The sequence below is a fragment of the Oncorhynchus clarkii genome, chromosome 23 (genome assembly GCF_045791955.1).
Source record: "Oncorhynchus clarkii lewisi isolate Uvic-CL-2024 chromosome 23, UVic_Ocla_1.0, whole genome shotgun sequence".
Classification (NCBI taxonomy): Eukaryota; Metazoa; Chordata; class Actinopteri; order Salmoniformes; family Salmonidae; genus Oncorhynchus; species Oncorhynchus clarkii.
This window is the reverse complement of record NC_092169.1, coordinates 51,460,841-51,487,004: the sequence shown is the minus strand read 5'-3', so window position 1 is coordinate 51,487,004 and position 26,164 is coordinate 51,460,841. Positions and strand designations below refer to the sequence as shown.

Below are 26,164 nucleotides of genomic sequence, written 5' to 3'. Positions count from 1 at the left end.
GTGTAATATCTACTTCCTTCTGTCTCTGTCTCCTACAGACCATGGAGTACTCAGCGGTCCCCTCTGTGACTTTGATCATTGGTTGTGGTCTGTCCTGTCTCGCCTTGATCCTGTTGCTAGTGGTCTATGCTATTCTATGGAGGTGAGTACATTACAACCAGTGATGTATACACTGTAAAACCATGTTGACATGGTGAATATGAATATATGAATATATATTCATATGAATATATGAATTGATGTACACTATATATACATAAGTATGTGGACTCCCCCTTCAAATTAGTGGATTCGGCTAGTTCAGCCACACCCGTTGCTGACAAGTGTATAAGCATGGCTGTGTGCTAGACTAGATGGCTTGCACACAGCCATGCAATCTCCATAGACACACATTGGCAGTAGATTGGCCTTACTGAAGAACTCAGTGACTTGAAAAGTGGCACCGTCATAGGATGCCACTTTCCCAAGTCAGTTCGTGCTAGAGCTGCCCCAGTCAACTGTAAGTGCTGTTATTGTGAAGTGGAAATGTATAGGAGCAACAACAGCTCAGCCGCAAAGTGGTACGTCTAGGAGCAACAACGGCTCAGTCGCAAAGTGGTAGGCCACACAAGCTCAAAGAATGGGACTGATGAGTGCTGAAGCACGTGGCGCGTAAAAATCTGGAGCAGTGGAAATGCTTTCTCTTGAGTGATGAATCACGCTTCACCATCTGGCAGTCTGATGGACACATCTGGGTTTGGCGGATGCTAGGAGAATGCTTCCTGCCACAATGCATAGTGCCAACTGTAAAGTTTGGCGGAGGAGGAATAATGGTCTGGGGCTGTTTTTCATGGTTCGGCCTCAGTCCCTTAGTCCCAGTGAAGGGAAATCTTAACACTACAGCATAAAATTACATTCTAGATGATTCTATGCTTCCAACTTTGTGGCAACAGTTTGGGGAAGGCCCGTGCACAAAGCGAAGTCCATACAGAAGTGGTTTGTCCACATACTTCTGGTCATGTAGTATATAGCCTCGCTGTTGTTATTTTATTGTTGCTCTTTTATTTTTGATTTAGTAGATATTTTTCTTAACTCTTATTTTTCGAATTTAAGGGCTTGTAAGTAAGCATTTCACGGTAAGGTGACAACTATGGAAAATACAATCATGATGCTCCTTTTATAATGATTTCTAATTATGTTTTCTTGTCTTCCATACCTGTTGTATTCGGCACATGTGACAAATATCATTTGATTTGATTTGATTTGTATGTCTATGCAATATGCTAACTGGCCGTACGGATGGCCATAACAGGGAATGATAATACAGCAATAACCAGCTTTTAATAGTAAACCTGTATGATTCATAAAATATCCTTAATATACAGACATATCAAACATACATAATATTGTTTGTGTATTTCTGATTCATATCCGTGTGAGTATCCTACACTATCACATGACTTGGTCACCAAATTGGTGCCAAATATCCCTTTGTTTAGGCTTAGTAGTAATGGCCTAGTAGTAATGTCCTAGTAGTAGTGGCCTAGTAGTAGTGGCTTAGTAGTAATGGCCTAGTAGTAATGGCCTGGTAGTTGTGGCCTAGTAGTAATGGCCTGGTAGTTGTGGCCTAGTAGTAGTCGCCTAGTAGTAGTGGCCTAGTAATGGCCTAGTAGTAATGGCCTAGTAGTAATGGCCTAGTAGTAGTGCCCTAGTAGTAATGGCCTAGTAGTAATGGCCTGGTTAGTAGTGGCCTGGTAGTAATGGCCTGGTAGTAGTTGCCTGGTAGTAATGGCCTAGTAGCAATGGCCTAGTAGTAGTGGCCTAGTATTAATGGCCTAGTAGTAATGGCCTAGTAGTAGTGGCCTGGTAGTAATGGCCTGGTAGTAATGGCCTGGTAGTAGCTGCCTAGTAGTAGTGGCCTGGTAGTAATGGCCTAGTAGTAATGGCCTAGTAGTAGTGGTCTAGTAGTAGTGGTCTAGTAGTAATGGCCTAGTAGTAGTGGCCTAGTAGTAGTGACCTAGTAGTAATGGCCTAGTAGTAATGGCCTGGTAGTTGTGGCCTAGTAGTAATGGCCTAGTAGTAATGGCATAGTAGTAATGGCCTGGTAGTAATGGCCGGGTAGTAATGGAGGAATGTTGATTGGTGATTGTTGTGGTGTTGTGTTGATTGTCATTTTTCATTTGTTGATCCAGTACTTCCCGTTATTCCAGATATATCCGGTCTGAGCGGTCCATCATCCTAATCAACTTCTGCCTGTCAATCATCTCCTCCAACCTCCTCATCCTGGTTGGACAGACACAGACACACAATGCGGTAAGATTCCATGTTGTACTGCATGCACTTTAACTGCTTTGCTCAAACACGCGACTCACAATGCAGGTTGTGTTTATATGTTGTATTGGAAGAGACATACCTGTACATGCAGGCAATTCATGCACTTTAACATGCTTTAATCAACAATAGACACACACAGTACATTACATGTCTATTTATTTCGTTGGTAAGGGGAGTGTTGTTGGCAAACTTTACTCAACCACAGTAGCTGTTTAACCACTCTACTGATACTCACTGTTGTTTAACTACTCTGCTGTTTAACCACTCTACTGATACTCACTGTTGTTTAACCACTCTACTGATACTCACTGTTGTTTAACCACTCTACTGATACTCACTGTTGTTTAACCACTCTGTTGTTTAACCACTCTACTGATACTCACTGTTGTTTAACTACTCTACTGATACTCACTGTTGTTTAACCACTCTGTTGTTTAACCACTCTACTGATACTCACTGTTGTTTAACTACTCTACTGATACTCACTGTTGTTTAACTACTCTACTGATACTCACTGTTGTTTAACCACTCTACTGATACTCACTGTTGTTTAACCACTCTACTGATACTCACTGTTGTTTAACCACTCTACTGATACTCACTGTTGTTTAACCACTCTGTTGTTTAACCACTCTACTGATACTCACTGTTGTTTAACCACTCTACTGATACTCACTGTTGTTTAACCACTCTACTGATACTCACTGTTGTTTAACCACTCTACTGATACTCACTGTTGTTTAACCACTCTACTGATACTCACTGTTGTTTAACCACTCTACTGATACTCACTGTTGTTTAACCACTCTACTGATACTCACTGTTTACCCACTCTACTGATACTAACTGTTGTTTAACCACTTTACTGATACTCACTGTTGTTTACCCACTCTACTGATACTCACTGTTGTTTAACCACTCTACTGATACTCACTGTTTACCCACTCTACTGATACCCACTGTTTAACCACTCTACTGATACTCACTGTTGTTTAACCACTCTACTGATACTCACTGTTGTTTAACCACTCTACTGATACTCACTGTTGTTTAACCACTCTGTTGTTTAACCACTCTACTGATACTCACTGTTGTTTAACCACTCTACTGATACTAACTGTTGTTTAACCACTCTACTGATACTCACTGTTGTTTAACCACTCTAATGATACTCACTGTTGTTTAACCACTCTACTGATACTCACTGTTGTTTAACCACTCTACTGATACTCACTGTTTACCCACTCTACTGATACTAACTGTTGTTTAACCACTTTACTGATACTAACTTGTTTAACCACTCTACTGATACTCACTGTTGTTTAACCACTCTGTTGTTTAACCACTCTACTGATACTCACTGTTTAACCACTCTACTGATACTCACTGTTGTTTAACCACTCTACTGATACTCACTGTTGTTTAACCACTCTGTTGTTTAACCACTCTACTGATACTCACTGTTGTTGAACCACTCTACTGATACTCACTGTTGTTTAACCACTCAACTGATACTAACTGTAGTGGAACTCTTGAGTTTTTATGTCAACATTGTGAGGTTATTTCTGTATGCAACAAAGACTTCCAAATGATGTTAATGTTTACATTATTAGGCTCCCGAGTGGCGCAGCGATCTAAGGCCCTGCATCTCAGTGCAAGAGTCCCTGGTTTGAATCCAGGCTGTATAACGTCTGGCTATGATTAGGGCGGTGCACAATTGGGCCAGTGACATCCGGGTTTGGCCGGGGTACACCGTCATTGTAAATAAGAATTTACCCCCCCCCCCCCAAAAAAAAAATGTATTGTCAGTTAAAAGCTTTGACTTAGATTTCTACCCCCAGATAAACAACAGAAATGCAGGCTTATTTACAGGCTGATCTGTGTGACAGGGTGGCCCACATTAGCCCATTTGTGTCTAAAACTGTGAATTGCATTTAGTTAGTGCCACATTTGACATTATTGGTGTATATTTCACAAGGCATATCAATGTTTTAGCCACAAGCCTGGTAAACCATAAAACACACTTTCCCATAGAAACCATTATTACTATCAGAGAGAGCAAAGATGATTCTGCTTCATCATGTTAATGTTTTCCTCTGAGGGAGGAGTTGATGTTAAAACAACCAATGAGGTAATAACTATAGGGTGATGGACAGATTGTTCCGTTCTCTGTCTGTGTATATCTGGAGCTCAGGTTATCCAGTGCTGTGTTCACAAGCTATTTATAGGGTGTGTTTCTGCACAGCGTCAAAATATGTCCCCCTTACGGATTCAGGGGATATTTTGACAACTGTGAAGCCTGGGTGTTATTCAGTCTAGCTGTCTCTCTGTGTTTTCTAATGAGGAGTACTGTAAATATGTTACCTTACCTCAGTGTTTTCTAAGCTAGGAGTACTGTAAATATGTTACCTTACCTCTGTGTTTTCTAATGAGTACTGTAAATATGTTACCTACCTCAGTGTTTTCTAATGAGTACTGTAAATATGTTACCTTACCTCTGTGTTTTCTAATGAGTACTGTAAATATGTTACCTACCTCAGTGTTTTCTAATGAGTACTGTAAATATGTTACCTTACCTCTGTGTTTTCTAATGAGTACTGTAAATATGTTACCTACCTCAGTGTTTTCTAATGAGTACTGTAAATATGTTACCTACCTCTGTGTTTTCTAATGAGTACTGTAAATATGTTACCTACCTCTGTGTTTTCTAATGAGTACTGTAAATATGTTACCTTACCTCTGTGTTTTCTAATGAGTACTGTAAATATGTTACCTACCTCAGTGTTTTCTAATGAGTCCTGTAAATATGTTACCTACCTCTGTGTTTTCTAATGAGTACTGTAAATATGTTACCTACCTCTGTGTTTTCTAAGCAGGAGTACTGTAAATATGTTACCTACCTCAGTGTTCTCTAAGCAGGAGTACTGTAAATATGTTACCTACCTCTGGTTTCCAATGAGGAGTACTGTAAATATGTTACCTACCTCTGTGTTTTCTAAGCAGGAGTACTGTAAATATGTTACCTACCTCTGTGTTTTCTAAGCAGGAGTACTGTAAATATGTTACCTACCTCTGGTTTCCAATGAGGAGTACTGTAAATATGTTACCTACATCTGTGTTTTCTAAGCAGGAGTAATGCAAATATGTTACCTACATCTGTGTTTTCTAAGCAGGAGCACTGTAAATATGTTACCTACATCTGTGTTTTCTAAGCAGGAGTACTGTAAATATGTTACCTACCTCAGTGTTTTCTAAGCAGGAGTACTGTAAATATGTTACCTACCTCAGTGTTTTCTAAGCAGGAGTACTGTAAATATGTTATCTACCTCAGTGTTTTCTAAGCAGGAGTACTGTAAATATGTTACCCACCTCTGTGTTTTCTAAGCAGGAGTACTGTAAATATGTTATCTACCTCTGTGTTTTCTAAGCAGGAGTACTGTAAATATGTTACCTACCTCTGGTTTCCAATGAGGAGTACTGTAAATATTTGACCTACCTCTGTTGTAATTTCTAGTGGACAGACTACATCTGACCAAATGACTCAAGTTTTATGTTCTGAGTCTATGACACCTTCTATGTTTTATATTAATATATATAAAATATTGCATTTAGCAGATGCTTGCATCCAAATCGATTTACAGAACAGTGAGTACATATGTTTAAGTGGGAATCGAACTCACAACCTTGGTGTTTCTAGCACTATGCTTTAACTGAGCCACGCAGGAACTGGATCTGTTACAATCAGATCAGTTACAGATCATCTCCATGTCTCTTTATCTAAATCCCACAAGCTATTGTACTTCAGATGATGGCAAAGTACTGGCTGTTTGCCCCCGTAGGGTTAGATACCTATCTGGACCAGATGCCTAGCACAGTTGTAGGGGCCCTGAGTTAGCTACCTATATCTGGACCAGATGCCTAGCACAGTTGTAGGGGCCCTTAGTTAGCTACATATCAGGACTAGCTGCCTAGCATAATTGTAGGGGCCCTTAGTTAGCTACATATCAGGACTAGCTGCCTAGCATAGTTGTAGGGGCCCTGAGTTAGCTACCTATATCTGGACCAGGTGCCTACAACAGTTGTATGGGCCCTGAGTTAGCTACCTATCAGGACTATCTGCCTAGTATAGTTGTAGGGGCCCTGAGTTAGCTACCTATATCTGGACCAGATGCCTTGCACAGTTGTAGGGGCCCTTAGTTAGCTACATATCAGGACTAGCTGCCTAGCATAGTTTTAGGGGCCCTGAGTTAGCTACCTATATCTGGACCAGATGCCTACAACAGTTGTAGGGGCCCTGAGTTAGAAACCTATCTGGGCCAGGTGCCTAGCACAGTTGTAGGGGCCCTGAGTTAGCTACCTATCTGGGCCAGATGCCTACAACAGTTGTAGGGGCCCTGAGTTAGCTACCTATCTGAACCAGATGCCTACAACAGTTGTAGGGGCCCTGAGTTAGCTACCTATCTGGACCAGATGCCTACAACAGTTGTAGGGGCCCTGAGTTAGCTACCTATCTGAACCAGATGCCTACAACAGTTGTAGGGGCCCTGAGTTAGCTACCTATCTGGACCAGATGCCTACAACAGTTGTAGGGGCCCTGAGTTAGCTACCTATCTGGACCAGATGCCTACAACAGTTGTAGAGGCCCTGAGTTAGCTACCTATCTGGAGATGCCTTGCATCCAGTACTCATATGGGCATTCAGGAATATATGTCATTTTCTCCTAGACCTAAAAGAGATTCTTCAGTTTTTTGTTTTGTTGGAAGAAGATGGTGGTTGTTTGGAAAGAGCCTTTTAGGCCTATGTCTATGTCTGCAAAATGTCTGAGCTGCAAACTCAAGGCTTTATTGATTGGAGAGGTGTGAGAAATAGGGTTTAGCGATAATGATGATGCTGATGATCACTCCATAATGGAATGGATGATGTCTAGAGATGAGAGCTAGACTACAGTATAGATTGTGAAAAGAGCATCGTGGGACTAAAAAAACAAAAAAACAAGATAAATAATGTAAAATATACTGTGTCTTGTATACGCTGGAAGTACTGTTGTAGCCTAAGGGTTGTTGTCCATTAGTCTACTCCAATTAGAGGAGGGGTGGTTAGGGGAAAAGGGGTTAGGGGAAAATAATACAGTATATATATATATATATATATATATATATATATATATATATATATATATATATATATATATATATATACAAAAATGTATACAGTATAGATATATATATATATATATATATATATAAATATAAAATAATATATATATTTATAAAAAAGAGGATTGGAAATGATGCAGACAATTACATTGATAGAAGCCACAGTCGATTTGCAGTATTAAAGCTGATCCTAAAACAAATGGCGCCCTATTCCCTTTATAGTAATGCACTAGTTTTTAGTATATAGACGAGGTGTTGTTTTTAAGTCAGACAGCATGCGTTTCAGCACACCTTTTTACCCTTGCTGCAGTTTCATCCAATATGATGCCTTTTTACCTTGAACCTTTTCATCCGAGATGGTAAACTCAGACTCTGCTTCGTTGGCATGGAGACCATGAAAAGGATCTTGCATCCCAATTAAGGGAGAAGGACCATAAAGAAGATTAATATGCGTCCCAAATGGCATCCTATTCTCTATATAGTGCATTACTTTAGACCAGAGTCCTTTGAGCACTTGTCAAAGTAGTGCACTATATAGGGAATAGGGTGCCATTTGGGACGCATTTTTAATCTTCTTTATGGTCCTTCTCCCTAAATTGGGATGCATGATCCTTTTCATGGTCTCCACCCTAAATAATGTCCACAGAAAGGACAATCAAATCAATCCCCAATGAAATAGTGATGTTGTTTCTACGGCTATAGATTCAGGAGAATGACGCAGCAATCATTAATGAGGGGCCATAGGATAGCCGTGTGTGTCTGTGTGTCTGTGTGTCCGTGTGTCCGTGTGTCCGTGTGTCCGTGTGTGTGTGTGTGTGTGTGTGTGTGTGTGTGTGTTTAGCCTTTAAGAGACAGGGATATGTAGGGTGCAGCAACAGAGGGTTATTCCACACAAAGTCTGTATCCCAAATGACACACTGTACCATTCATAGTGCAAAAAAGTGATGCACCAAATAGGGAATAGGGTGCCATTTGTGACGCATTCTAGGAGACATGATGCAGGGTTCTTTCTCCTGGAAGTAACCACTCACATTGATGTATTTGTATTTATTATGGATCCTCATTAGTTCCTGCCAAGGCAGCAGCTACTCTTCCTGGGGTTTATTATGGATCCCCATTAGTTCCTGCCAAGGCAGCAGCTACTCTTCCTGGGGTTTATTATGGATCCCCATTAGTTCCTGCCAAGGCAGCAGCTACTCTTCCTGGGGTTTATTATGGATCCCCATTAGTTCCTGCCAAGGCAGCAGCTATTCTTCCTGGGGTTTATTATGGATCCCCATTAGTTCCTACTAAGACAGCAGCTACTCTTCCTGGGGTTTATTATGGATCCCCATTAGTTCCTGCCAAGGCAGCGGCTACTCTTCCTGGGGTTTATTATGGATCCCCATTAGTTCCTGCCAAGGCAGCAGCTACTCTTCCTGGGGTTTATTATGGATCCCCATTAGTTCCTGCCAAGGCAGCAGCTATTCTTCCTGGGGTTTATTATGGATCCCCATTAGTTCCTACTAAGACAGCAGCTACTCTTCCTGGGGTTTATTAGGGATCCCCATTAGTTCCTGCCAAGGCAGCGGCTACTCTTCCTGGGGTTTATTATGGATCCCCATTAGTTCCTGCCAAGGCAGCGGCTACTCTTCCTGGGGTTTATTATGGATCCCCATTAGTTCCTGCCAAGGCAGCAGCTACTCTTCCTGGGGTTTATTATGGATCCCCATTAGTTCCTGCCAAGGCAGCGGCTACTCTTCCTGGGGTTTATTATGGATCCCCATTAGTTCCTGCCAAGGCAGCAGCTACTCTTCCTGGGGTTTATTATGGATCCCCATTAGTTCCTGCCAAGGCAGCAGCTACTCTTCCTGGGGTTTATTATGGATCCCCATTAGTTCCTGCCAAGGCAGCAGCTACTCTTCCTGGGGTTTATTATGGATCCCCATTAGTTCCTGCCAAGGCAGCGGCTACTCTTCCTGGGGTTTATTATGGATCCCCATTAGTTCCTGCCAAGGCAGCAGCTACTCTTCCTGGGGTTTATTATGGATCCCCATTAGTTCCTGCCAAGGCAGCAGCTACTCTTCCTGGGGTTTATTATGGATCCCCATTAGTTCCTGCCAAGGCAGCGGCTACTCATCCTGTGGTTTATAATGGATCCCCATTAGTTCCTGCCTAGGCAGCAGCTAGCCTTCCTGGGGTTGATTATGGATCCCCATTAGTTCCTGCCAAGGCAGCGGCTACTCTTCCTGGGGTTTATTATGGATCCCCATTAGTTCCTGCCAAGGCAGTGGCTACTCATCCTGGGGTTTGTTATGGATCCCTATTAGTTCCTGCCAAGGCAGCAGCTACTCTTCCTGGGGTTTATTATGGATCCCCATTAGTTCCTGCCAAGGCAGCGGCTACTCTTCCTGGGGTTTATTATGGATCCTCATTAGCTCCTGCCAAGGCAGTGGCTACTCTTCCTGGGGTTTATTATGGATCCCCATTAGTTCCTGCCAAGGCAGCGGCTACTCTTCCTGGGGTTTATTATGGATCCCCATTAGTTCCTGCCATGGCAGCAGCTACCCTTCCTTGGAACCAGCTAAATTAAGGCAATTATATACAATTAAAACATTTCTCAACAGATGTCCCTCTGGCTGCTACCACATACAATCCATGTGTATCATGTTATTATGTGTGCTATGCACAGACCCCACTGTTCTATAAGGTGTACTTTTACCTGATGTGGAATAGAGTTCCATGTAGTCATGGCTCTATGTAGTACTGTGCATCTCTCATAGTCTGGTCAGGACTTGGGGACTGTGAAGAGACCTCTGGTGGCATGTATGGGTGTCTGGGCTCTGTGCAAGTTGTTTAAACAGACAGCTCAGTGTATTCTACAAGTTCATATTTTTAATTCCTGTAGACACCCTTATCTCCAGCGACTTACAGTAGTGAGTACATACATGTTCATACTGGTCCCCTGTGGGAATCAAACCCACAACCCTGGCATTGCAAGCACCACACTCTACCAACTGAGCTACACAGGACTGCTCACAATTTCAAGTAGTGATGAAGTCCATCTCTCCTCTACTTTTAGCCAGGAGAGATTGACATGCACATTATTAATGTTAGCTCTATGTGTACATTTACACGAATGGACAGTAGTTCTGGGCCAATTGTAATTTTCCTAAGTCCCTCTTTGTGGTATCTGACCACACAACTGGACAGTAATCCAGGTGCGACAAAACTAGGGCCTGTAGGACCTGCCTTGTTGATAGTGTTGTTAAGAAGGTAAAAACTAGGGCCTGTAGGACCTGCCTTGTTGATAGTGTTGTTAAGAAGGCAGAGAAGCGCTTTATTATGGACAGAACACTCCCCATCTTAGTTACTGTTGTATCAATATGTTTTGACCATGACAGTTTACAATTCAGGGTTACTCCAAGCAGTTTAGTCATCTCAACTTGCTCAATTTCCACATTAGTTAATTGAAATATTTGGCTGAGGTTTAGGGTTTAGTGAATGATTAGTCCCAAGTACAATGCTTTAGTTTTTTGAAATATTTAGGACTAACTTCTGTTTGCCACCCTAATTAAACAGATGGAAGCGAATATTCGTTTTTTTTGATAGATTGATAACTAAATAAATTAAAGGAGTGCTCCTGCTTAAAATATATTTCTTAAATTTCTTAGGAAGGATTTCACCAGTAATGGGTTAGTATACGTTGAGATTTGAGAGGTTTCCATACCATGGAGTGGAAAATTAAGCCTTTAACCCAAATTGTAATGTATTATTCAATGTATGAAAGTTGTATTCCTTTAGGCTTTTAAATTATACAAACAGATCAGAGATACTGTCACGGCTGTTGAAGCAGGAGGACCAAGGTGCAGCGTGGTGAGCGTACATTTTCATTTATTAATCAAAATGACTCCGAACAAAACAAATAACACCACAAAAACAAACCGTGACGCTCAAAGGCTATGTGCCCTAAACAAAGTCCACTTCCCACAAACACATGTGGGAAAAGGGCTACCTAAGTATGGTTCCCAATCAGAGACAACGATAGACAGCTGTCCCTGATTGAGAACCCTACCCGGCCAAAATATAGAAATCAAAAATCATAGAAACACAAAACATAGAATGCCCACCCCCCGACTCACGCCCTGACCAAACCAAAATAGAGACATAAAAAGGATCTCTAAGTTCAGGGCGTGACAGATACATCTGAAGAAGATGAATGGCTAAATGAAAATGGAACTGACTATTTAAGCTACGAACCGCCAACTTTCACAATACAGGAGACTTCTTCTACTAGTGCTTTGATTATACACAATAACAGTATCCAACTTGCTGTTTACAAATAACCAACTGATCAGGCTTATCATAGTTGTTCTTGAGTCCTGTAATACAAACAAGTGGTTTATCTAAAAGACGAGTTTGGCACATAGAGGGTTGTCATTGACTGCGTAAGCAGCCCACACAGATGTCATTCTCAGTGTGTTGGCAGAGTCACAGAATGACACATTTGCCTATCACTCTACAGACAATTTTACAGGCATATCCATGGGAACCCAGAGCAAACACAGCAGCCATTTCAGTGAAGAGGTGTAGCCTGGTTCAGGTCAGAAAGAGCATGGTAGAAGTATTTATCATTCCCAATATATGGATTCTGAAATGTATTATTTAAATATTGTTTTATATACAGTACCAGACAAAAGTTTGGACACACCTACTCATTCAAGGGTTTTTCTATATTTTTACTATTTTCTTCATTGTATAATAATAGTGAAGACATCAAAATTATGAAATAACAGATATGGAATCATGTAGTAACCCAAAATGTATTCAACAAATCAAAATATATTTATATTTTAGATTCTTCAAAGGAGCCACCCTTTGCCTTGATGAGCGCTTTGCACACAATATTCACATATGGATAATGTTTAATTTAAATCTAGTTTGATATGTATTTTATTGATATATGACAGGAATCACATTGTCTTCTGCTTGTTCATCGTCAGATAATTACATTATTAATTATGCTTATAAGTTCAGAATGGTTTTAAGTGTGACTTTTTCTAAAAGACTACACAGGGGGTGGTCGATGTGATGTCCCAGGTAACCCAGAGGTCCCTACATTAGGCCTATTTTATTAATCAATAGTGTCTTTTACTCCATTCATTACACCAGTCCCATCCATCATTGTAGTCCCTTCCATCATTGGTAACCATGTGGTCCCTTCCATCATTGGTAACCATGAAGTCCCTTCCATCATTGGTAACCATGTGGTCCCTTCCATCATTGGTAACCATGTGGTCCCTTCCATCATTGGTAACCATGTGGTCCCTTCCATCATTGGTAACCATGTGGTCCCTTCCATCATTGGTAACCATGTGGTCCCTTCCATCATTGGTAACCATGTAGTCCCTTCCATCATTGGTAACCATGTAGTCCCTTCCATCATTGGTAACCATGTGGTCCCTTCCATCATTGGTAACCATGTAATCCCTTCCATCATTGGTAACCATGTAGTCCCTTCCATCATTGGTAACCATGAAGTCCCTTCCATCATTGGTAACCATGTAGTCCCTTCCATCATTGGTAACCATGAAGTCCCTTCCATCATTGGTAACCATGTGGTCCCTTCCATCATTGGTAACCATGTAGTCCCTTCCATCATTGGTAACCATGTAGTCCCTTCCATCATTGGTGACCATGTAGTCCCTTCCATCATTGGTAACCATGTGGTCCCTTCCATCATTGGTAACCATGTGGTCCCTTCCATCATTGGTAACACGGTGGTCCCTTCCATCATTGGTAACCATGTAGTCCCTTCCATCATTGGTAACCATGTGGTCCCTTCCATCATTGGTAACACGGTGGTCCCTTCCATCATTGGTAACCATGTAGTCCCTTCCATCATTGGTAACCATGTGGTCCCTTCCATCATTGGTAACCATGTGGTCCCTTCCATCATTGGTAACCATGTAGTCCCTTCCATCATTGGTAACCATGTGGTCCCTTCCATCATTGGTAACCATGTAGTCCCTTCCATCATTGGAAAACATGCCCCCCCATGTTCTTTTATTTATTTGTACTTTTTCATAGATTCATGAAATCTGTTAGCTAGTGGCTAGCATCACAGCTCTGTATGCCTTGTTGTTAGCTAGTGGCTAGCATCACAGCTCTGTATGCCTTGTTGTTAGCTAGTGGCTAGCATCACAGCTCTGTCTGCCTTGTTGTTAGCTAGTGGCTAGCATCACAGCTCTATCTGCCTTGTTGTTAGCTAGTGGCTAGCCTCACAGCTCTATCTGCCTTGTTGTTAGCCAGTGGCTAGCATCACAGCTCTATCTGCCTTGTTGTTAGCTAGTGGGTAGCATCACAGCTCTGACTGCCTTGCTCTTAGCTAGTGGCTAGCATCACAGCTCTGTCTGCATTGTTGTTAGCTAGTGGCTAGCATCACAGCCCAGAGTACCTTGTTGGTAGCTAGTGGGTAGCATCACAGCTCTGTCTGCCTTGTTGTTAGCTAGTGGCTAGCATCACAGCCCAGAGTACCTTGTTGTTAGCTAGTGGCTAGCATCACAGCTCTGTCTGCCTTGTTGTTAGCTAGTGGCTAGCATCACAGCTCTGTCTGCCTTGTTGTTAGCTAGTGGCTAGCATCACAGCCCAGAGTACCTTGTTGATAGCTAGTGGGTAGCATCACAGCTCTGTCTGCCTTGTTGTTAGCTAGTGGCTAGCATCACAGCCCAGAGTACCTTGTTGGTAGCTAGTGGGTAGCATCACAGCTCTGTCTGCCTTGTTGTTAGCTAGTGGCTAGCATCACAGCCCAGAGTACCTTGTTGTTAGCTAGTGGCTAGCATCACAGCTCTGTCTGCCTTGTTGTTAGCTAGTGGCTAGCATCACAGCTCTGTCTGCCTTGTTGTTAGCTAGTGGCTAGCATCACAGCTCGGACATCCTATTCCAAGGCAATGGGATGTGTGGAGCCTCAGGCCCAGAAGTAATGCTAAGTTAATTTGAAGGCTTGTCACTTTTAATCAGATCCTTTGTCAGCCTGTTCCTATATTATGTCCAGAAACACACTACAAAGCATGAAAAGTACTCTTACAGTTCATGGAATTTTCACCCAGCATTACATTACATCCACTCAGCATACATCTAACAACATGGACATCTACTCTTAGCAGACACAATTTACAGGAGCAATTAAGTGCCTTGCCCAAGGGCACATCGACAACTCTGGGATTCAAACCAGCAGCCTTTTGGTTATAGTCCCAAACCTCTTAACCACTAGGCTACCTGGACATCTACTCGTAGCATACGTCTAACAACATTGACGTTTACTCTTATAATACATCTAACAACATGGACATCTACTCTTAGAATACGTCTAACAACATGGACAACTACTCTTAGAATACGTCTAACAACATGGACATCTACTCTTAGAATACATCTAACAACATGGACATCTACTCTTAGAATACGTCTAACAACATGGACATCTACTCTTAGAATACGTCTAACAACATGGACATCTACTCTTAGAATACGTCTAACAACATGGACATCTACTCTTAGAATACGTCTAACAACATTGACGTTTACTCTTATAATACGTCTAACAACATGGACATCTAGTCTTAGAATACGTCTAACAACATGGACATCTACTCCTAGCATGTGTTTAACAACATTGACATCTACTCTTAGAATACGTCTAACAACGTGGACATCTACTCCTAGCATGTGTTTAACAACATTGACATCTACTCTTAGAATACGTCTAACAACGTGGACAACTACTCTTAGAATACGTCTAACAACATTGACGTCTACTCTTAGAATACGTCTAACAACATGGACATCTACTCCTAGCATGTGTTTAACAACATCCACAGTACATCCCCTCTGGATGCCTAACATGCATATAGATGGATGGTTTATGTTTCAAGTTCACGTTTCAGGTTTTTGCCAGGTGTAATGAATACATTGGCAATCTTACTGGCCCAAGCTCTCACTATAAAAACACAATAACAACAGGGAGAAATATAAACAATTCTTTATACAACAACAGATATCCCAAAATGTCAGTCATAGACTCACTGGGAACGATTCTTCAGCTGTGCTGAACAACTCCTTCTCTTCTTTGATTTTCCAAAAAAGGACTTACAAAGCTTTGATGAAAGCAGACGTTTGGTAGATTCATCCATCCCTGGTGGCCTTACCCTGTTACACAAGGATAGCCACTGGCAGCATGCCCAATGGTACCCTATTCCCTTTATAGTGCGCTACTTTTGACCATGCCCCATAGGGCTCTAGTCAAAAGTAGTGCTCTTTATAGGGAATAGGGTGGCATTGTGGGATGCAGCCACTGTGCTGCACTCCTAAACCCTGAAGCTTTGCAGTTCTGACTCACAGATTTCTCTCCAAACCCCTTTTCATAAGATACGATATCTGAGGGTTTAGCATCTGATTATAACCACTAGACTAGCGAACATGGCCTGGCCTGTGGACAGTGCACTAACATTTCTATCACCCTGTGTGTGTGTGTGTGTGTGTGTGTGTGTGTGTGTGTGTGTGTGTGTGTGTGTGTGTGTGTGTGTGTGTGTGTGTGTGTGTGTGTGTGTGTGTGTGTGTGTGTGTGTGTGTGTGTGTGTGTGTTAGTGTGTGTGTGTGTGTGTGTGTGTGTGTGTGTGTGTACATGTGTGTACATGTGTGTGTACGTGTGTGTGCGTGTGAAAGTGTAAACCTAACTTCCTGTCAGGCTACCAATGCCAAGGCTTCATCCTCTATCAGCACCAATAGAAGATTACTGTTACACTAGAACTGCATCCCAAATGCCACCCTGTTCCCTATATAGTGCCCTACTTTCAACCAGAGCCCTATGGGCCTTGGTCAAATGTACAGTAGTACACTATATAGGTCAGTGGTTCCCAACGGCACACATTTGTGTTGCAGCCCCGGACAAACAAACCTGATTCAACTCAGAGGGCCTGATGATTAGTTGACAAGTTGAATCAGGTGTGTTTGTCCAAGGCTACAATAAAACTGTACTGTTGGGGTTACTGGAGGACCGGAGTTGGGAACCACTGATATAGGGAATCGGGTGGCATTTGAGATGCATCCCAATTCCTGATCAACACACTTCCTGTATCCTATATCTGTCCTCTCTCCATGGTGCTGCAGCTAAGGCTAACAGGGATGGGCTTATTATTAATTAGTCTCTCGTTCTCTTTCTCTCTCTCTCTTTCTCTCCGTTCTCCTTCTGTCTCCCATTTCTCTATTTCTCTCACCTCTGTCTCTTTCTCTGTCTCTTCTCTCTCTCTATTTCGCTCTCTCTTTCTCTCTCCTTCTTTCTCTCCATTCTCCTTCTGTCTCCCATTTCTCTCTTTCACCTCTCTCTTTCTCTGTCTCTTCCCTTTCTCATTCTCTTTCTCTCTCCCTCTTTCTCTCCATTTTCCTTCTGTTTCCCATTTCTCTCTTTCTCTCACCTCTGTCTCTTTCTCTGTCTCTTCTCTCTTTCTCCATTTTCCTCGCTTGCTCCTCTCCCTTTCTCTCCTTTCTCTCTCTCCCTTTCTCTTTCTTTCTGCCGTTCGTTGTAATAACATTTGTATAATATTTCTATGCTGTGAGTCATAAAGGACAAAGAGGCAGCATGTTTGAGTGCTATGCTAACAGGGAGGAGGATAACATGGTTCCTGTGTGGGTTTAATTGCCCCGACGCTGCCTTGCTGTCTCACTCTACCTCCATTTTCCCCTCTCTCCATCCCTCCCTCCCTCGTTCTCTCTCTCTTGCGAGGCGCCGGTACGCTCTGCTCTGCTCTGCTGTGCTGTGGTGCGTAATTGGCTTCACTGTTTATGGATTCAGGCTTGCTTCATTGTCTAATAGAAATCATCGCTTGTTGTTGTGCAGACAATGTCTTTTGGGATCAGGGCAGTGAGAGAGAGACTGGGTATCAAATGGCAACTTTTCCCTATGTAGGGTGCTACTTCCCTTTATAAGTAGTGCAATTATAAAGGGAATAGGGTGCAATTTGGTTTGCAGACAGAGTCAGGGATGTGGTGTCACGTTTCTGCCTGCAGTTTGCCTAACTAGCTGTCTAGCTGTGTTTTTTGTTTCTTTCCTCTCTCTCTCTCTCTCTCTCTCTCTCTCTCTCGCTCTCTCTCTCTCTCTCTCTCTCTCTCTCTCTCTCCCTCTCTCTCTCTCTCTCTCTCTCTCTCTCTCTCTGTCTCTGTCTCTCTCTCTCTCTCTCTCTCTCTCTCTCTCTCACTCTCTCTGTCTCTCTCTCTCTCTTTGTTTGCTTGGCTTGTTTAATGAGGAGCAGAGAGACAAATCAACAGAGGACAGAGGGAGGTAAGAGAGGGGGCTAGCTAGCTGTTGGGTCCCACCACCGTGTTCAATTTACAGCTCATTAGTACTGACAAAGAATGTATCCCAAATGGCACCCTAATCTCAATAGTGCACTACATTTGACCAGGGCCCTATGGGTAGTGCACTACTTTTGACCAAGGCCCTATGGGTAGTGCACTACTTTTGACCAAGGCCCTATGGGTAGTGCACTACTTTTGACCAGGGCCCTATGGGTAGTGCCCTACTTTTGACCAGGGCCCTATGGGTAGTGCACTACTTTTGACCAGGGCCCTATGGGTAGTGCACTACTTTTGACCAGGGCCCTATGGGTAGTGCACTACTTTTGACCAAGGCCCTATGGGTAGTGCACTACTTTTGACCAGGGCCCTATGGGTAGTGCACTACTTTTGACCAGGGCCCTATGGGTAGTGCACTGCTTTTGACCAGGGCCCTATGGGTAGTGCACTACTTTTGACCAGGGCCCTATGGGTAGTGCACTACTTTTGAACAGGGCCCTATGGGTAGTGCACTACTTTTGACCAGGTCCCTATGGGGACACAAACAAATTGTAAGGGAATCGAGGGCTTTATTGTCCGTTTGGCTCTAAATGCCTAGTGTTGGTGTCTTTCAGCAAGGAATTCAAAAGTCTCAAAGTCAATCTCATTTAGATAAAAATATAAACTATTTCTTCATGATCACATATTACAGTTACAGTCTGACTGGGGGCCTAGAAGGACATCCACATATTACAGTCTGACTGGGGGCCTAGAAGGACATCCACATATTACAGTTACAGTCTGACTGGGGGCCTAGAAGAACATCCACATATTACAGTCTGACTGGGGGCCTAGAAGGACATCCACATATTACAGTCTGACTGGGGGCCTAGAAGGACATCCACATATTACAGTTACAGTCTGACTGGGGGCCTAGAAGGACATCCACATATTACAGTCTGACTGGGGGCCTAGAAGGACATCCACATATTACAGTCTGACTGGGGGCCTAGAAGGACATCCACATATTACAGTTACAGTCTGCCTGGGGGCCTAGAAGGACATCCACATATTACAGTCTGACTGGGGGCCTAGAAGGACATCCACATATTACAGTTACAGTCTGACTGGGGGCCTAGAAGAACATCCACATATTACAGTTACAGTCTGACTGGGGGCCTAGAAGGACATCCACGTATTACAGTTACAGTCTGACTGGGGGCCTAGAAGGACATCCACGTATTACAGTTACAGTCTGACTGGGGGCCTAGAAGGACATCCACATATTACAGTTACAGTCTCACTGGGGGCCTAGAAGGACATCCACATATTACAGTTACAGTCTCACTGGGGGCCTAGAGTCACTATTTGTCTAACATTTCTGTTATTCTAAGCTCACAGTAGCTTGATATTCCTATGAATAATTGTTCTGGTGAGTGCTCTGCTTTTATGCTTCTATTGTACTGCAGTAGTCGAGTTATGAATGTTCACTTCTCAAAGGACTAGGCCTCATAGATATGAAAGCAGGAAGTGTGACTTGTGTAAAAACAGACAAATCAGAGGTATGCTTTAGCTTTATGAAATGGTGGCAGTGGTGGTGGTGATTGTGATGTGGTGGTGATGGTAATGGTGGTGGTGATGGTGATGGTGGTGTTGGTGGTGATAGTGATAGTGGTTGTGGGGGTAGTTATGGTGATGGGGGTGGTGATGGTGATGGTGATTGTGATGGTGATGGGTAGTGGTGGTGGTACGGATGGTGGTGGTGGTGGTGGTGATGGTGATTGTGATGGTAATGGTGGTGGTGATGGTGATGATGGTGGTGGTGATGGTAGTGGTGGTGGTAGTGGTGATGGTAGTTCTTGTGATAGTGGTGATGGTGATGGTAGTTGTTGTGGTGATGGTGATGGTAGTGGTTGTGTTGGTGGTGATGGTAGTTGTTGTGGTGGTGGTGATGGTAGTGGTTGTGGGGATGGTAGTGGTTGTTGTGGTGGTGATGGTAGTGGTTGTGGTGGTGGTGATGGTAGTGGTGATGGGGATGGTAGTGGTTGTGGTGTTGGTAGTGGTTGTGGTGGTGGTGTTGGTAGTGGTTGTGGTGGTGGTATGGTAGTGGTTGTGGTGATGGTGATGGTGGTGGTGATGGTAGTTGTTGTGGTGGTGGTAGTTGTTGTGGTGGTGGTGATGGTAGTTGTTGTGGTGGTGGTGATGGTAATGGTTGTGGTGGTGGTGATGGTAGTGGTTGTGGTGATGGTTGTGGTGGTGGTGATGGTAGTTGTTGTGGTGGTGGTGATGGTAATGGTTGTGGTGGTGGTGATGGTAGTGGTTGTGGTGGTGGTGGTGGTGATGGTAGTGGTTGTGGTAGTGGTTGTGGTGATGGTGATGGTAGTGGTTTTGATGGTTATGATGGTAATGGTTGTGGTGGTGGTGATGGTAGTGGTTGTGGTGGTGGTAGTGGTTGTGGTGGTGGTGATGGTAGTGGTTGTGGTGGTGGTGATGGTAGTGGTTGTGGTGGTTGTGATTGTAATGGTTCCGGTGGTGGTGGTGGTGATGGTAGTGGTGGTGGTGGTGGTAGTGGTTGTGGTGGTGGTGATGGTGGTAGTGGTTGTGCTGGTGGTAATGGTTGTGCTGGTGGTGATTGTGATGGTGGTGGGGGTGGTGGTGATGGTAGTGTGGTGGTGATGGTGATGGTAGTGGTTGTGGTGATGGTAGTGGTAATGGTTGTGCTGGTGGTGATTGTGATGGTGGTGGGGGTGGTGGTGATGGTAGTGGGGTGGTGATGGTGATAATAGTGGTTGTGGTGGTGGTGATGGTAGTGGTAATGGTTGTGCTGGTGGTGATTGTGATGGTGGTGGGGGTGGTGATGGTGATGGTAGTGGGGGTGGTGATGGTGATGGTAGTGGGGTGGTGGTGATGGTAGTGGGGTGGTGATGGTAGTGGGGGTGGTGATTGTGATGGTAGTGGGGTGGTGGTGATGGTAGTGGGGTGGTGGTGATGGTAGTGGGGGTGGTGATTGTGATGGTGGTGGGGGTGGTGGTGATGGTAGTGGGGTGGTGATGGTGATGGTAGTGGTTGTGGTGGTGGTGATGGTAGTGGTAATGGTTGTGCTGGTGGTGATTGTGATGGTGGTCGGGGTGGTGATGGTGATGGTAGTGGGGGTGGTGGTGATGGTAGTGGGGATGGTGGTGATGGTAGTGGGGTGGTGATGGTAGTCGGGTGGTGTTGGTAGTGGGGGTGGTGATGGTGATGGTAGTGGGGGTGGCGGTGGTGATGGTGATGGTGATGGTAGTGGGGGTGGTGATGGTAGTGGGGTGGTGATGGTAGTGGGGGTGGTGATGGTGATGGTAGTGGGGGTGGCGGTGGTGATGGTAGTGGGGGTGGTGATGGTAGTGGGGTGGTGGTGATGGTAGTGGGGATGGTGGTGGTAGTGGGGGTGGTGATGGTGATGGTAGTGGGGGTGGCGGTGGTGATGGTAGTGGTGGTGGTGATGGTAGTGGGGTGGTGATGGTAGTGGGGGTGGTGATGGTGATGGTAGTGGGGGTGGCGGTGGTGATGGTAGTGGTGGTGGTGATGGTAGTGGGGGTGGTGATGGTAGTGGGGGTGGTGGTGATGGTAGTGGGGATGGTGGTGATGGTAGTGGGGTGGTGATGGTAGTGGGGGTGGTGATGGTGATGGTAGTGGGGGTGGTGGTGATGGTAGTGGGGGTGGTGATGGTAGTGGGGTGGTGATGGTAGTGGGGGTGGTGATGGTAGTGGGGGTGGCGGTGGGGATGGTAGTGGGGGTGGTGATGGTAGTGGGGTGGTGATGGGTGGGGGTAATGTACATTACCTTCCTGAAGAAAAAAGGGATTCTGACATATTAAAGCTGACAGGCCGTTACTAAAGGCTTGTTAGACTGGTATTATACTGTAATGCAACACATGGAGTCTGGTTGCAGGTAACAGGATTAACATTGAAGGTAAAAAGTACAACAGTCATTTAGAGTGACTATCTTTTTTGAGGTAGTGTACTCAGTCAGACTAAGAAGTCCTTACCTAGCAAGCAAAGCTGTAAAAAGGTTCAAATCTGAAGTGATTGTAATTACGAAATTTCAAACAGTTCTACCACTGCGTTCCTTGATGTTTATTAGCTGGAAAAATCAGTTTTCTTCCTGAATTGACTGAATCAAAATGGCATCATTCCCAACCCTGCTATCTGGGCAGCACCTTAATGTTTTCTAGTGGCAGTACTCAGTCAAGGGGGTCTTCACTGCTCTTCACACACACACACACACACACACACACACACACACACACACACACACACACACACACACACACACACACCAACCCTTCCCCCCTCCTCTGTCCAGTAGAAGCTCAGAGCCCCACCAGGGTTAAGTAATGAGGGTAACTCAACCCTTCCTTTCCTCCTCCCTTCTTCATACTCCATCTCTTCCTCTCCCTACCACCCTTCTCTTTCTTCCATCTTCCCCCCTAACCCTCCCCCCTCCCTCACCCTCTCCTCCCTCCCTCCTTCCTCCTCCTCCCCTCCCCTGTCCCTCCTTTCTCATGTCCTCCCTGCATCCTCCCTTCCCTCCCTCCTCCCTTCTCCATACTCCTCCCCCTTCCCTCCTCCCCTCCATTCCCTCCCTCCTCCCATCTCCATACTCCTCCTCCTCCCCCCTCCCTCCTCCTTCCCTTCCTTCTCTCTCTATCCTCTGTCCTTTGTCCTTCCTCCCTCCCTGTCCTAGGCCTTTCTCTTACATATGTCCTGACATTCAACATGGAGCCCAAGGCAACGTTATCACATGTAGTCATCTCTACCTCTAAATCCAAACCTGCCCAGCCCTCTTGATTCCTCCTCTGACATTGATCAGTAGATGATATCAGGTAAACCCAGTTAAATGGGCAGTTTGACCACTTGGTTTGCTATTAAATGGCTGGAAATATCAGAGGGAGACTTTTAAGCCCTGAAATGCAACATGTTAGTTCTGTGTCTTGTTGTGGTTACTGTATACAAGGGTGTAGGAATGCAACATGTTAGTCCTGTGTCTTGTTGTGGTTACTGTATACAAGGGTGTAGGAATGCAACATGTTAGTCCTGTGTCTTGTTGTGGTTACTGTATACAAGGGTGTAGGAATACAACATGTTAGTTCTGTGTCTTGTTGTGGTTACTGTATACAAGGGTGTAGGAATGCAACATGTTAGTCCTGTGTCTTGTCGTGGTTACTGTATACAAGGGTGTAGGAATGCAACATGTTGGTACTGTGTCTTGTCAATGGTGTAGGAATGCAACATGTTAGTTCTGTGTCTTGTCGTGGTTACTGTATACAAGGGTGTAGGAATGCAACATGTTAGTTCTGTGTCTTGTCGTGGTTACTGTATACAAGGGTGTAGGAATGCAACATGTTAGTTCTGTGTCTTGTCGTGGTTACTGTATACAAGGGTGTAGGAATGCAACATGTTAGTCCTGTGTCTTGTTGTGGTTACTGTATACAAGGGTGTAGGAATGCAACATGTTAGTCCTGTGTCTTGTTGTGGTTACTGTATACAAGGGTTTAGGAATACAACATGTTAGTACTGTGTCTTGTCGTGGTTACTGTATACAAGGGTGTAGGAACACTGCATGGCACACTCCTGACATGCTCTGATGACGTACATTGTGACATCAGTAAATACCACTGTTCTGCTCCACGTCCTCCGCACTGCTTCCTAAATGGACCTCAGCTCTGCTGAAATGACCAGTTAGTCCAGGGCTGATTGAACCTGTTAGTTGGAGCTCCCTTCATTGAACAGGATTCCTGCACCCCCCCCCCCCCCCCTCACTCCTCTTATCCTTTTTACAGCAGACCTGGTCCCTGCTTCCTGTCGTTCCCCTGTCACCATGGATACCAACACATTAGACTCAACATCTCCCGGCAATTTGCCTTTCTAAAGGGCACCATGTTCTCTGGGTTTCAACTACGTCTTATTCTCTTATTATATTCTCTTATTATTCTCGTCTTATTCTCCATCCCTCCTTCCTTCCTTCCTTCCTTCCTTCCTTCCTTCCTTCCTTCCTTCCTTCCTTCCTTCCCTCCCTCCCTCCCTCCCTCCATCCATCCATCTATCGATCGATCCATCCATCCATCCATGTCCTAATCCATCCATCCATCCCCCATCTATCCATCCCTCCCCATCTATCCCTCCCTCCCTCCCTCCCTCCCTCCCTCCCTCCCTCCCTCCCTCCCTCCCTCCATCCATCCATCCATCAATCCCTCATCCATCCATCCATCCATCCCTCCCTCCCCCATCTATCCATCCCCCCTCCATCCATCCATCAATCCATCCATCCATCCATCAATCCCCCATCCATCCCTCCCTCCCCCATCTATCCATCCCCCCATCCCCCCATCCCCCATCCATCCATCCATCTATCATCCATCCATCCATCCATCCATCCATCCATCCATCTATCCATCCATCCATCCATCCATCCATCCATCCATCCGTCCATCCATGCACTCTGTTGCTCTTATGCTGCCTCTATACGTACATAGTGCTGTTAGTGGGTGTTTCTAGATGTACTCTATAGACATAGTGTTGTTAGTGGGTGTTTCTAGATGTACTCTATGTACATAGTGTTGTTAGTAGGTGTTTCTAGATGTACTCTATAGACATAGTGTTTTTAGTAGGTGTTTCTAGATATACTCTATGGACATAGTGTTGTCAGTAGGTGTTTCTAGATGTACTCTATGTACATAGTGTTGTTAGTAGGTGTTTCTAGATGTACTCTATAGACATAGTGTGTTTAGTAGGTGTTTCTAGATATACTCTATGGACATAGTGTTGTTAGTAAGTGTTTCTAGATATACTCTATGGACATAGTGTGTTTAGTAGGTGTTTCTAGATATACTCTATGGACATAGTGTGTTTAGTAGGTGTTTCTAGACGTACTCTATGGACATAGTGTGTTTAGTAGGTGTTTCTAGATGTACTCTATGGTCATAGTGTGTTTAGTGGGTGTTTCTAAATGTACTCTATGTACATAGTGTTGTTAGTAAGTGTTTCTAGATATTCTCTATAGACATAGTGTTGTTAGTAGGTGTTTCTAGATATACTCTATGGACATAGTGTGTTTAGTGGGTGTTTCTAGATGTACTCTATGTACATAGTGTTGTTAGTAGGTGGATGAGCTTACCACTAGGTTACCAATGAGGTAACCACGGAGGTTACTACTGAGGTTACCAATGAGTTTACCAATGAGGTTACCACTAGGTTACCACAAGGTTACCACTGAGGTTACCACTAGGATACCATTGAGGTTAACACTAGGTTACCACTGAGGTTACCACTAGGTTACCATTGAGGTTACCACTAGGTTACCATTGAGGTTACCACTAGGTTACCACTAGGTTACCACTGAGGTTACCATTGAGGTTACCACTAGGTTACCATTGAGGTTACCACTAGGTTACCACTAGGTTACCACTAGGTTACCACTGAGGTTACCACTGAGGTTACCATTGAGGTTACCACTAGGTTGCCACTAAGGTTACCAATGAGGTTACTACTGAGATTACTACTGAGGGGATGGATGGATCAGATATACACTAGGTTTCAACTGAGATCAGATGTGGACTGCCTGTGTAAACTCAGCCACTGTGCCATACTAAATGTGGCCCAGGTCTCAGAGAGACAAAGGCATCATTCCAAACTGATATGGGGAAATTAGGTTTGTAGTTGTGTTGACAGTAACACTGATTGGTGTATGATGAAACCATGCACATTTCTCACCCATACATGGTCCCGTGTAGCTCAGTTGGAAGAATATGGCATTTGCAACGTCAGGGTCAGAGTTCGATTCCCATGGGGAACCAGTATGAATGGGGAACATGGAGAACCAGTATGAACGGGGAACATGGGGAACCAGTATGAACAAAAATGTATGCACTCACTATATGAATCCATACACATTCCCCCCATACAAACAGACACACTTAAAGGTATTCTTCAACATCCAGTTCTGCAGTATGAACATTCTCACAAAGCACATCATATGGCTTAGTGTTCCTAAGTGCTATGTCAAGAGTAACCCCCGTGTAATTAGAATATTTAATAGGATCTCTATGGTAACCCCCATGTAATTAGAATATTTAATAGGATCTCTATGGTAACCCCCTTCACAGCTTCATCAAAGCAGTGCTTTCAAACCAGAATGTACATCTTGATCTCTCCTATCTGAGGAACCGGGTGGTAGGGTTGGCTTCCCTAAGATGCTAAGTGGACTTTTACCTGTAAGTGAAAGATGAATCATCAAATATCCAATATGCTGTTATACACGTATCTTTGATGCCATCCATCCTTTAACTGGCAGGGAAGGACTCAGCATGTCAGGGTTGTACATCATGTTAATAACTATGTCTTGTTGTG

The 26,164-nt window shown here is 44.0% G+C and overlaps 1 protein-coding gene across 1 annotated transcript in view; it reads left to right on the top strand.

Moving 5' to 3' along the window:
* Positions 1–26,164, top strand: part of LOC139381577 (adhesion G protein-coupled receptor B3) — a 352,141-nt gene that overhangs the window by 265,970 nt on the left and 60,007 nt on the right. The window contains exons 18-19 of the mRNA XM_071125220.1: positions 39–142; positions 2,172–2,292. Coding sequence (XP_070981321.1) covers positions 39–142; positions 2,172–2,292 — 225 coding nt within the window. The remainder of the gene's footprint in view (positions 1–38; positions 143–2,171; positions 2,293–26,164) is intronic.